Source organism: Falco peregrinus, chromosome 6 (genome assembly GCF_023634155.1).
Source record: "Falco peregrinus isolate bFalPer1 chromosome 6, bFalPer1.pri, whole genome shotgun sequence".
NCBI classification, from domain to species: Eukaryota; Metazoa; Chordata; class Aves; order Falconiformes; family Falconidae; genus Falco; species Falco peregrinus.
In genome coordinates this window covers 86,532,942-86,545,444 of record NC_073726.1, presented here as the reverse complement: position 1 = coordinate 86,545,444, position 12,503 = coordinate 86,532,942, and the positions used below count along the sequence as shown (strand labels likewise).

General features: G+C 42.5%; 1 protein-coding gene across 3 annotated transcripts; it reads right to left on the bottom strand.

Moving 5' to 3' along the window:
• Positions 1-675: 675 nt before the first annotated feature.
• SLC35A5 (solute carrier family 35 member A5) lies at positions 676-12,310 on the bottom strand. Of its 3 annotated transcripts, none has more exons than XM_055807215.1 (7): positions 12,165-12,310; positions 10,930-11,082; positions 9,998-10,096; positions 8,155-8,288; positions 4,943-5,010; positions 2,850-3,645; positions 676-1,742 (listed from the first exon to the last, which is right to left on the bottom strand). In XM_055807215.1, the coding sequence occupies exons 2-7, from the start codon at positions 11,057-11,059 to the stop codon at positions 1,674-1,676; spliced, it is 1,296 nt and encodes a 431-aa protein (XP_055663190.1). In that variant the 5' UTR covers positions 11,060-11,082; positions 12,165-12,310; the 3' UTR covers positions 676-1,673. The 3 variants fall into 3 exon arrangements, with proteins under 3 accessions (XP_055663190.1, XP_055663191.1, XP_055663192.1); XM_055807216.1 differs by lacking the exon at positions 12,165-12,310 and adding an exon at positions 11,814-12,007; XM_055807217.1 differs by lacking the exons at positions 8,155-8,288; positions 12,165-12,310 and having other exon boundaries at positions 10,930-10,945.
• Between the last annotated feature and the right edge of the window lie 193 nt (positions 12,311-12,503).

Below are 12,503 nucleotides of genomic sequence, written 5' to 3'. Positions count from 1 at the left end.
CTCTTGATGGATCAATGACAGGAGGTATGTTAATTAATATAGCAATGAGTCATCAATACAGTATGCATAAGTAAGCTGTTATACACAGTGCCTGGAAGCAGGATGGCAGAGGGGAACAAAGGCAGGACTGTCTTCAGTCCACAAAGAAATGCATCACTAACCGATTACTATACACTGTGGTATGAGGCTTTGACACTGAGCTCATTGCTTATCTTCTTAAGAATTCTCTTCACAGTATCTCTCAACTATAAAAGATGCATTTTTGAAGGGAGGAAATTATAAACCAAAATATTTTCCACTGTTCTGAGAGAAGAGGCTTTAGGCACATACCAAGAATCTCTTATCTGCATCCCCTTTCCCTTCCCCCTTTTAAAATTCTCTGAATTATTTGGAACCTATTTTTCATCTCACTCAAAATGCAATCCAGCAGACGCCTCAGCAGTGATTCTGAGATCACTATGCCTGGCACTCTGCAGAACAATTTCTCTACAAAACGAATGCAAGACCTTACCAGTCTGACAGGGTGGAGCAACACCTGTAAACTCAGTCCTCCAGATGTTGAAGGGCATCACTGTAGCTGCATAATACACTTGCTTTCAGACAGCAGCCTCAGTGCAAACTAAGGCTTCACACACTGCCTTTCTAAACACAAAAAAAGACCCCATGATGTATTCATGCTGTGTAACACACTTTTGTTTTATTCAAGCTCTTTCAAATTTAGGCCACATAAATTGCATGTAAAATTCACTATTTGCTACAAAGGCATGCCAAATTTCCATTTCCCCACACACTGGAAGACAGGCACACAACAGTCTCACACTGAAAATGTGAGGAGATCTAGTGGCTGAAGCCAGTAAAATCTGTTCTGCTCTCAGTCACATCAGAGAAAATCAGAAAGAAAGGACTCCATAGGAGTCAGTACAGAGTTACACGGATGTACAAACACAAATGAAGACAGAATTAAGACCATTCAAACTCAAATCTGCTCGACAGATCAACATACCCTTAACACAAATTATTGATTTTTTATACATTCTTAAGTGAAAATTTGATGAGGTTGGTTCAGAAAGACTCTTCTACTCAGCCACAGATATGTCAATCTGAATTGCCAAAATACAATAAACCAGTCAATATGCCCCATTATTTATGAGGTTATTAGTAACATCATAAGTCCTGAAAAGAAAACTTACTGGACCATTTGTACATTGGAAGATGCAACAGAAACATTAATCAACACTCATACCACTTCTGCAAGGTGGAGAACTGTATTATCTCTGCTTTGCTAACCAAGGAATTCATACACAAAGTTGCAGTGACATCAGACAGTCAACCGAAGTGGTGAAAGACATATGGTTATAGTCCAGGGCTGCCTTCCACAACGTAGAACATCATCCAGACTACCGAGTCCAGGGTCCAAGCCTGTTCTTGTTTTCATCAGTTACAAATATTACCTCTTTCAGCAGATTTTGAACTCCTGATTTACATGGATAGGAAGAGGGAATACAACTCTCCATACATATAGCTTGAATGTTTTCCTCATCCACCTCTAACATCCAGCACCAAAATAGTCTCAATTGCTCCACAAGTGGGGAAAAATAACCCTTCTCTATGTTAATAAAATATGAACGTTCTCTTACTAAGAGTAATAAGCACTCCCCTGAGCCAGCCTTGTGCTAGAGGGACTCTTCATCTGTATCGATGTCACTGCTTGGTTTGTTCAATCTCTCAAATTCTTCTCCATCCTACAGGAACCAGAAGCAAAAGAGAACAATGTGAGCATTGTTATTAATACCAAAAAAATAAAAAAAAATGTTGAAGGCATCATTTACATAAAACAAGACATTTTATTTTAAATCTCTTATCAATGTGTTGTAATCTTGCTCTAGGATATATATGCTTATAAAAAACATCCCCTGTATCTTTACCATTTTCCAGTGACTCGCTCCCTAGCCTATTCCTTCATCAGGAAGCTTGCACACATAGTGTTATTTGTTTTTACTACAGCTGCTCAATGTAAGCGCTAAAATAGATAACGCCTGGTACACCAAAAATATATGACTTTGTGTTATTTACTTCTTATTAAACACAACCTGAAAAGGCACCAGGTGCAATTTCTGGAAAACATCTCTTCCAAGTTTAACGTTTCTTGGCAATACATGGAGACAGCACTCTCTTCTGGTTGCGACACGTATTACAGAAAACAGCTGTACACGCATATTAAAAATACAGACATGAACCCTTCCCCGACAGACTGACTGCTGGGCTCAGCTGAATGACATATCAAAGAGCAAGCCTGCCATGCTCTGGTTAACTAGATTACTATTCAGATTAAAACAAAACACACTAACAGGCCTGGGGGAAACGTTTTGTAAGAAAAAAACGTGTTAAAACTCTATGTTTAAACACTACCTTTTGGTCTTCAGGTATCTTTGACTGTTAAGGCTGAAAGAACATCAAATCTACCAACTCCTTCATGATATAGGCTCGGCTACACAGATTTATCCATTCTACTTAAGTACAATTACTTCCCAGGCTTCAATTTCTGGATACCCGGTGGCGTATTTTGGTTATAAAGGTTTCAAGGAAGGATTTGTACAAACGTAACATCACTTGTGGAACTGTCTATAGTCACAGCAGGAAAGCAATGCTTACTTAAGCTTCATGAGCTGAAAAAGTGGAATATGCAAAGCAACACCCAATCAATGTAAAAGATTTTGAGAAATACCCAGGGGGTTTTGTGTTTCAGGGATGAATCCGGTCATGTAAAATGAATCTTCCAAACATTCCATGGTGTAAATGGAGGTGAAACAAACGAGAAACCAGAGGTGGCAAGAACTGAAAAGCCTTACCCCACTTGACCTCTCCCATGCATCTCCTTTGACGAGTTTGCCCCTTTCCCGCAGAGTGGCATATTCCAGGCCTCTTGGTTTACTGGCATTATAGATGAATATGGAGAGAAGCACTACAGGAGCTTCCAAAAAGAACTCTAGAGAAGGCCTGAAGTCAAAGATGATGAAAGAGACGGTGGTGATGATAACAGTGGTGATCTGAGCAGTCATAACATGGAACATATTGTCTCGGAACTTCAAGATGAAGGCTACAGACAGCCCCAGGAAAGCTGTGACAAATATGAGAGCCACCGAGAAGATGTTGTGCCCATAAAAGAAGCCGCAGTTCCCTATCTGCCTCCGGTCCTTGTCCCGCAACCCCAGCATAAGCCCATTGAACAGCACCCCAAACGCATAGAGCTTGCTGTTCTGCATGAAGATGCTTTCAGCATGCTGATCCCCATCTTTCAAGATCTTTTCATTGTAGATGTTAGCCAGTGCAGAAATGAAGCACTGCACTAGAATAAGCAGATGGCCCAGGCTGAGGCGGAGAGGCTTCAATGCTCCTGCCATGGTACTGGTGACATTCCACTGGAAGCTGTGAAGGAAACTTGGTGCTACACAGTTGCCCTTTTCCAAGCATGCTTCCTCGGGTCCGGTATAGAGAAGGCAGTGGTTAGATGGACTAAAAAACATACTGTGATGGAATCCGTGTACAGCCAAGCTTTGCTGATGGCCTCCAGTTCCTAGAGTCAGGGCAACGATGGACAGGAATAAAATCACCAGAGATGCCCACTGTACCCAAGAGAGTTTTCGCCTAGGAGTAGACAAAAAAAGCCACCAACTTCAGAAACACAGTGGCACAAATTAAATTACAGGAGAACAAGCTCTATAAAACACATGAAAGACATCATGCCACAGGGTAAAGAAACAGATGCAAAGAAAAATCGTGTGTTTTTAGAATCAAGACTAAAATGCCAAAATGCAGCATGCTTTGCTATGGCAAAGGGGGGCCAGGCTAGAAATCACAGAAATACAAAATGGAGTAATCTGTAGAGACAATTTAAGGGAAGTCTTTCAAGATTGTGTTAATTCTAGATACTAACAACTTAAAAGCAAGCGTTGTCTCCATCTGAACACAGGTCTGATGGATAAAAAGAAGTCACAGACATTCAAATAAGTACCCTCTGTCTTGGGTAAACTCTCACTACATTTCACTTTTCCCCCATGATTTTGTGCCCTTTTCTAGTATTTTATGATGGTAAATTATTTAAATCTACGAACATAATTTATAAGACCGTTAGAATGATTTATACTATTTTTTCACTCAATCCAAGCCTCTTTAACTTGGGGAAAATCAAAAATTTGGATGATTAAGTAAACTGTGACATCACAGGAAACAAAACTAAACAAATGAGAAAAAGCATTTCAAGTCAGACTATCAGACACTGTTTTGGTATATTAACACCTGTAGGAAAGGCATCTTTGCTCCATGTTCAACACAAGTGACTTTTCGAGTCATATCATTCCCCTGTCAGTCTTTTCTGAATCTAAATCATACCACACAGAGCACAAATCAGGTGAAGCTGAACATATATGACAGAGCGTCTGGCTTTTGTCACATGAGTAACAGACATACAATCACTTTTTAAAACTTACTGTGCAGTTGACCAGAAACACATCAGGGCTAGCACAATATTACCAAAGACACCACTATCTTTCCCTCTTAAATACCCCCTCTTGTTAGATGACATTCACATTCAATTAAGAATTACAGCAGACTGTAAAGAAATACTGCTAATCATGACATGTGAGATTTAATGTTCAAAGGAAAGTACCCAAACCTTAATTCTGACCATCCAACAACTATATAATCATGATTTCAGTTGTTCTATTACAGCTGACCAAACATGTGGAGATACGTAAGGAATCCCAATAAACTATTATTTCCTGCATCTTCAGATGTAGAAAACAAAGCCGTCTCTCCAAGTTGGTATAGCCACAAGAAAAGAGAATTACTGTTCCCATCAAACAAAGAGAAAGAATGTAGCTTAACTTCTTCATCAATGCTAGGAAGATATAAAATTTCATTTACTTTAGTAAACACTACTTACTTTAGCACTATTCTGAAGAGAAGAGCCGTTGTTATAATGACAAAATTTGAGAAGAGTACAGCCATTGCCTAGAAAGAGGAGGAGGGGAACAAAGTTATACTCCAGACATAGTATGGCTGTCAAAAGCCCACCAACTTGAAGAGTTCACCGTTCAGCAAGGTGCCAGAGTGAAAAGCATCATCCTGATATTGAACTTTCTTCCTTACCCAAGTGGTAGAACAACACGCCCCTAAAACAACATTCAAGTCCATTTCAGAATGTCAGGTAAACCACAGAGCCGAAGTTCCACTGTAGTGGGGAAAGCTGCACTGAAACAAAGATGTGAAGAAACCAACCCAGCGGAAAACTTACTTAACAAAAAAGAAAACGGTGTAGTTTTCTGTCAGATCAGTTCCCCAGCCAGGTTGACCAGTCAGCTGCAAAAAGAGCTGCATCAGCACAAAGGAGGAAGCTGCTTCAAAATGAAAAAAGAAAAGAATAGGAGAAGGCAAGGCTGCTTCTCGCTGCAGTGCCAGCTTGCAGCATTCATGAAATTCCAGATTTGCACAAGGTACTTGCAGATAATAAAACTTCTTGTATGCCAAATGCATTTTCTGCATCATTTATCAAAGGTAAGCAGGTACTCAGCTTGAATTTTCAAGACTGCAACTATACAAAAAAAATTAAACTATTTTAAAGTATAACTGAACACAACCCTGAAGTTCCTGTCTAATTTGGGAATAGCTGTATAATAATGACAGTGCCCTAATCCATGGCCACGGCCAAGCTGCAAACTCCTTGTGGCAAGGACTGTCCTTTTGGTCTCTGTTTTAGACGCTCCATACTGGGACACTGAACCAAGAAAAGGCTCTTTTAGGCACTGCAGTTACCATTAAAGATCAGAATCTACCAGGACCATTGGGGAAAAAAGGTTCTTTTGGGGAGGAGGTGGGGGTGTTTCTGAAAATGTGTGTCATTCAGGGATGCCTTGTGTAGTTGATACACATACAAAAAAATCTAAGCATCTTTAGTCTTTTCTCCAACTCAGCCTTAGAGTGAGGTCACTTTTTTAGACAATTTTACACAAAACCACATATGGACTCAGAAATGTAAAACACAGACTTTATCTTGAGCTTTTTCATCTGTATTTCCACATTCCCAATTCTGCACAGCAGAGCCGTTTTCATTTACCAGAGGAAAAGCACAGGCTCTTTCTTTTCCATTATCTTAGTTCCACTCTATTCCAACATACTATCTCATGATTAATATATCTCATGAAACACCACAACACAAGGCCTCAGGTAAGCTGAAAATTGACACGAGACATCTGCCTAAGAAAACACAGCTTAATTTTCTAACTTGCAAGTTTACAACTCAATAAATATCTGTGTTAGGTGAACACTGTGGAAGGAGAAAAATACTGAACAAACAAGTGAATCTGGCAGACACCACTCTAGAAAAAAGAGGCTTGGTGCAAAATGTACAAGTGTTCTGTGTATACTCTGGTTTTGCTTTACAGTCAAAGCCCCCCATCCAACATCTCTGGTAACATAACACAATCAAAATATATAGCAGGACAGTTACAAGGAACTAATTTTGAGTCTGTTTTGTTCTCCAAAGCCTCGAGGGACTTCTGCCTTAGATGAGGAGGAGTAAGACAAAAATTTACCAAAGATCATTGTGCCACTATTTCACATGTCACAAAGTCTCTACAAAGTCAAATCTTACCACTACGAAATGTTAGCCACTGAAAAGTATCCATAGTTATAGCTGAAGCTTCAAGAGAAAAGTCTCACCAAAGCAATTCCACACTTCAAGCAACTGCTCACCCAGGTACTACTTAGTCCCAAGCTTAGTTTTTTAAGTCACATGAAGCCAGTTCAGTCAGGTGTGGCTGCCTTCTTTCAAGCATCTTGCCCCTCTGCCTTTACACTTACATGGTCTTCTACACTGTCCAGGTATTCTGTCTTACAGGTATTTTAGTTATCTCTTTTAGCACTTGTTTACCATAATGTTAGAATTTCAGCTAATCCTTATAAAATATATCCAGTTAAAAGGTGTAAGGTGCTAAGAGTTCTAAAAAAGAAGAATCTCAGAGCACATAGGTCCTGAGGGGAGAGAGACAGGGTGTGTGTGTAAAATATAAAACCTATGCATATTACAAAAGATTACTTTAACTGAGCCAAATCAAGTTGCTTAAGAAAGCAATATTGTTTATGTAACCTTCTAAACATCAGGCTTTGCTATTACAAACACTATAGCTGAATTTCCTTCCTGAAGTAAAAAAACCCAATCAAACAAAAAACCCACACATGGCAAACCACGGAACCAAGCTCCCATGCATGTTATTTTAAGATATCTGACTCTTGATTTAATTAGATTTTTTCCAGACAGGTCCTATTCCAGACACTCATCTGTCCCTGACAGAAATGTACACCTAAAAGGACAATATTTCAAAGACAAATTAAAAAAAGAGAAGTAACAGAAACATTTATATTTAATTTTAACGTCAAACAGGGGCAGCCACAGTATTTTATAGCAAGCACTAACCATCTGTTTCCATGTAACTTCAAACACAGATTCTGAACCAAAAATTATCCTAGCATGAAAATAAAAGAAAGCACAAGAACTGTACTATTTACTGAGCATATGCAGATTCATCCAAAAGGATGTAAGTACCTAGAAGAAAGTACCAATTAAATTTTGTGCTTAAACATAACTACAAACAAATGTAAAAATTAAGAGTCAGAGTTTTCTTCCTCCTCTCCACAGTTCCTGTTACACTTCCTCCATTTGTGGGGTAACATTTATTCACTTTTCTTTGGAGTCAGTGTGAGAGGAAAACAAGTCATTATGTGAAGCCACACAGAGTGGTAGAAGCTGCACAGAAAAGTGCATGTCAAATACTAGCGAGATAAGCAAATGCATTAAAAGACAGAGTTGAAGAAACCAAAGGAGGGAAAAGCACTAAAAACCTGCCTAGTACTTAAGCAATTCAGCCTATTTCTAAGTCAATTCAGATGGAGAAAATACACAGACAATGTCCTCTACTGAGAGCTGTACAATACTGACTAGTGGGCAAGAGTATGGAAAAGTCTGGCTGGTCAGTTAACAGATCATTCTTTTACCTGTAAATCTTGCCTTGCCAGCGTTACAACTGCAGATAGTCTAAGGGCAATGTTACCAACCACTAAGAGATCGGAAGATACTTTACTCAGTGTATGTATACTTACTGGCTGGAGGTAGGACAGTACGTAGAAGACAATCAAGTTATCCAAAAAGTAAAGAAAGGCAGGAATTGACCATTTCATGGAATTACAAAAATTCTTCCAGGAAAGACATTCAAAGGGATGATCCAAACAACCCTCTACAAGGAAAAGAAATCAATAAGAAAGATATTTTTTGTCGTATCAAAAGCCCATTCCCTTGTAACAGAATAGGTACCACTGTTCTGTTTTCAGGAACACCGCTGGACTGAAAAAACTAAGGTACCACAGTCCTCTGACACCATAGAGGACAAACCTAGGGCAGAAAACACAACTAGAGCAGCAATCCTGCATGTACAGGCATTTACCTCCTTGCTTCAGCAGAGAAAACATCATATTACCCCCATCAGAATATTCGTCCGCTGGGAGCAAAAAACCAATCAATTACCAACCATTCTTTGAGGACCAAAAAGCACCCTGAAGTCCCCACACAATAGCAACATCATTACTGAGTATTATCTTCTGATGATTATCAGTCAAATCTCAAACTGAAAAAACGACACAGAAGCAGATCTGTGTATATAGCACCCCAAAGACAGCCAGTAATGTCAGAAACGCAAAATAAACCAGAACTCAGTATCTGCAGCACACAGCACATGACCTGGGTAAAACTAAAACATATTGGAAGAAGGATGAAAGAAAGGACAAGCACAAAGAACGATATTTACTTAGGTATTGAGGACACACGCATGACGAGGAAGGCTGTGATAAACCTTAGACTACTCTACAGCTGGTGACAGAAGTACTTTGTTAGCACAGGTTTAAGACTACACAATGTTATCTAATCGTCTTCTGAACCACCGACACACTGAGTTCAGCGAAACTCAGACATCTGGAAGAAAAAAGTTGGGGAGGGGGCAGAGAAGAAAACCAGAAAACGTACTCAGCAGTAGCCAAGGATGGCACACACTGACTGAATACATTTACTGTCTTAGGTATGTCTGTACTAAATGGTAGAGGTGAAAATTTCATCAGCTAGCCAGAGCTGCAGCCATCAATGTGGAGAAGCCAACAAAACCAGCAGTTCAATTTAACATGAGTCTCCAGTGCCTTACACCCTCTTCCAATGTCAGCGTCTGTTCTCTACCATTTTAAAATACTATGAAGTAAACCTCTCATCCTTTCTCCATCAGGACAGAAAGTCCAAGAAAGAAAAAAGAAAAACGGCCTGCAATGCAAAACCAGTAGCTAGTGAAGCCTGGCACTGCTTTCTCTGAACAACAGCTCCAAGATTTGTCTTCACAACAAAGCTAACTTGAATTCTAACATTGAATTCTAACATTGTTGCTTCTGACTCAAATACCACTAAACACACACAAAGCCTCTTCAGTAGAAGGTGGCAGTGTTTTTAAATAAAAGCAGTCAGAACAGAGGCCAATAACGGCCAATCCTTGAGTTAGAGCAATTTATAAGCTTATGTTCGGTCATGACTTCAGCAAGGTGATTCCTATTATCCTTGCATGATACCATATTAAAATTCTGAAAATGTTAAACTTTGTTACACTTTCTAATTCAACTTACCTGTCTCCACTTCAGCTACTGCACACACGCAACTCAAGAACACCTGAATTTACAGTGCAAAGTAGAGTTATAAAAGTATAGTTATAACTCTGCATGGAGGACAATTCCAGTGAAACTTACTATCAGGACCTACTCCATACTACTACATGTATGTAAATCCATCATTAAAAAAAACCAAAATGCCCCCACCCACCTACCCACCAAAAAAAACACCCACCAAAAAAAGAGATTTGAAGTAAAGAAAATCTTAAGCCAACACATTTTAGTTATTTTAAACATAGGTACTCACCCTTTTTCTTAACCCATAGTGCCAATACCACACACAGGACCAGTTTTACTACTTCAGAACATATGTTCACTGTTGTAGGAAGGTAATCGTATTTATTATCTGTGGGATTCAGCAAATCATAGAAAGCACACAATCAGATCCTGTCTCCTGCATCCCTAATTAGAGCAATAAATTATTTTAACACACACCCCCAGTCCCAATTTTAGCCATTTTCCATAAATGCAAAAGGTTATGCCAGCACTTTCATTATAAATATTCCAATTTTTATGATATACAGCTTCCTGAACAGCCTCCTTTCCGGGTTGAAGTCTTTCCTTATTTGGTCTCTTTCACAGTCCCAAACCATTGGCTTACCGCAGAACTTTTTGGAATAACTCAAGAACATCTATGTTTTAAAGAAATTTAAAAAAATGGGAATGTTTTCCCCAAACAGCAATATGCTATTTTTTCCCCTCACAAAAACCAGCTTCCAGATGACGCAGCCTTCTTCCAGGACTGTATCTTTGTTAGCATACTTTGCTAAAACTTGGCAAAAGGAGAAGCAGTAATACCAGCCAGTTACAGCACACCCACTATGATACCACTTTCCTCCTAAGCCTGTTGCAAGACAAATATTTCGGTCAAGACATGTACCATCAATAGTACTTACACAACAATTTAGTTTTTGAAAATCAGCTATAAAATAATTCACTACATCTTTTAAGGGTGAATCTCCACAGGGATCATACACCTTGCAACCCAGATCATTGCTTTATGTTAGACCAGTGACTATACAGAAATTTTTCCAATATAAAAATACACATCGCTATTTACATAATAGAATATTTATGCCGGGAGCTCCACAGGTGGAGAACTAGGCTCTTGAGTATCCATTTCACTCCACACAAACTCCTTCTTATTCAAGGTACATGACGTTTATTGCCCAACAGCACCTTCATTGGCGGAATACTTCATCAGGAGGATTCGACTTGACCCCAACACAATAAACACCCCTCCGAGCAGAAAGGTATAGCTGGTTGTCTTGGAGCAAAACACAAATCGATTACAGCACTTGGTCTTCATTCTGCTGTCTTACTGTCAATGCCCTTTGGATGACAAAATCAAAAAATACATTGTAAGCAGTGCTTCCAAAAACTGATTAAACAAGGTGAAATGTGTGTATTTCCCTGCTTTGTGTTATTTTATACAAAGATGCTTAGATTACAAGCCATAATCTCATTCTGCAGTGGTTGGGGGGTGCGTGGGTTGCTTCTGTTTAAATAAAATTAGGAGAGAAAGAGAAGGACACTATGAGAACCAGTAAAGGGGGATAAACAACGTACACACAGCAACCCAAAAGACGGCACAGAGGCCAGTTTGCCAGAAGACTGCACCTATGGAACACTGATTAGTTTAAAGGATTAATCAAGATACAAGATTATTTTTCTGTAATAGTTTTATAAGTGGCTTTGTTCCCAATTGCAGCAAGGAAAAGTTTTGCAGCTGTACAGCGAGCGCAGCATCTCGGAGGTCACCTGGCGGTTACTCAGCACGGGCCCGTGCCCAGGAGGCAGGGGAGGAGCAGGGATGGCCGGGGGCAGAGCTACCTCCAGCGCTGCCGTTACGTCTCACCGACCCGTTAACGGGCTCCCAGGCCTGAAGAGCCAGCTACCAGCCGGCCAGCGCCGGGGGGGGCTGGGGAGCCCCTTGGGGCGGCTGCCGGCGGGGCGTGCGTTAACGGCTGCCGCAGCTCGCGCCGTTCCCCCGGTTCCCCCTTCGAGCCAGGCCCCGAGCGGCGGCTCCGCGGGCCCCGAGGGGCCACAGGCCCAGCACCCACCTGGCGGCGGCAGCGCGGCCGGTAAGCGCCACCGAGCGCCCCCCGCGCTGCAGGAACACCCGCCCGGCGCTGCCGAGCGCCGGCTGCCACGTCGCTACCTCAGGTTGCGGCGGAGAGCGGAGGCGGGGCCGCGCACGGTGAGCCGGGCGGCAGCGGCCCGGGGCTCAAGCGCCACGGCCAAGCACAGCGGGCACAAGGGGGGTCCCGGGAGGCCGCGGCACCGCGCTCCCCCCTCACCCCCGCTGCACGCCCCCAGCGCCCACCACCAGGCCCCTCCGCCAGCCCCTCCGCTTCCCCCGCCGCACCGCAACCGGCGCCGCGGCCGCGCCCCCTCCTCCCCACCGGCCTCACCTGGCGGGGCGGGGCCCTCCCGCCCGGCAGCGCGCGCCCCCTGGCTGGCCGCCCAGCGCGGCCCCGCGCGCCCCCTCATTCTCTTTGACAACCGGCCGCCGCCACCGCCCCGCCCACGTGACCACGGCTCCACCCACCCCCCCGCTCCCCACGGCCGGCGCGGCGCGCATGCGGACGAAGAGCCCCCCCAGCACCGTCCCGCCTCGTCGCGCGCACGCGCCCCGGGGCGTTAGGGCCGCCGCTGGCCCGGGCCCGCCCCCGCGCAGGCGCATCGCCGCCGTCACCGGTGCGCGACATGGGGTGGGCGGAGACGGAAAAAGCCCAGGGAAGGGCGGGGGG

Excerpts from the sequence above, each read along its gene's own strand:
- SLC35A5 (XM_055807215.1), bottom strand. The coding sequence starts at position 11,059 with ATGAAGACCAAGTGCTGTAATCGATTTGTGTTTTGCTCCAAGACAACC. Across the intron at positions 5,011-8,154 it reads TACTGTCCTACCTCCAGCCA|GCAATGGCTGTACTCTTCTC; the intron begins GTAAGTATACAT and ends TCCTCTTTCTAG. Across the intron at positions 3,646-4,942 it reads CTCTTCAGAATAGTGCTAAA|GCGAAAACTCTCTTGGGTAC; the intron begins GTAAGTAGTGTT and ends GTCTACTCCTAG.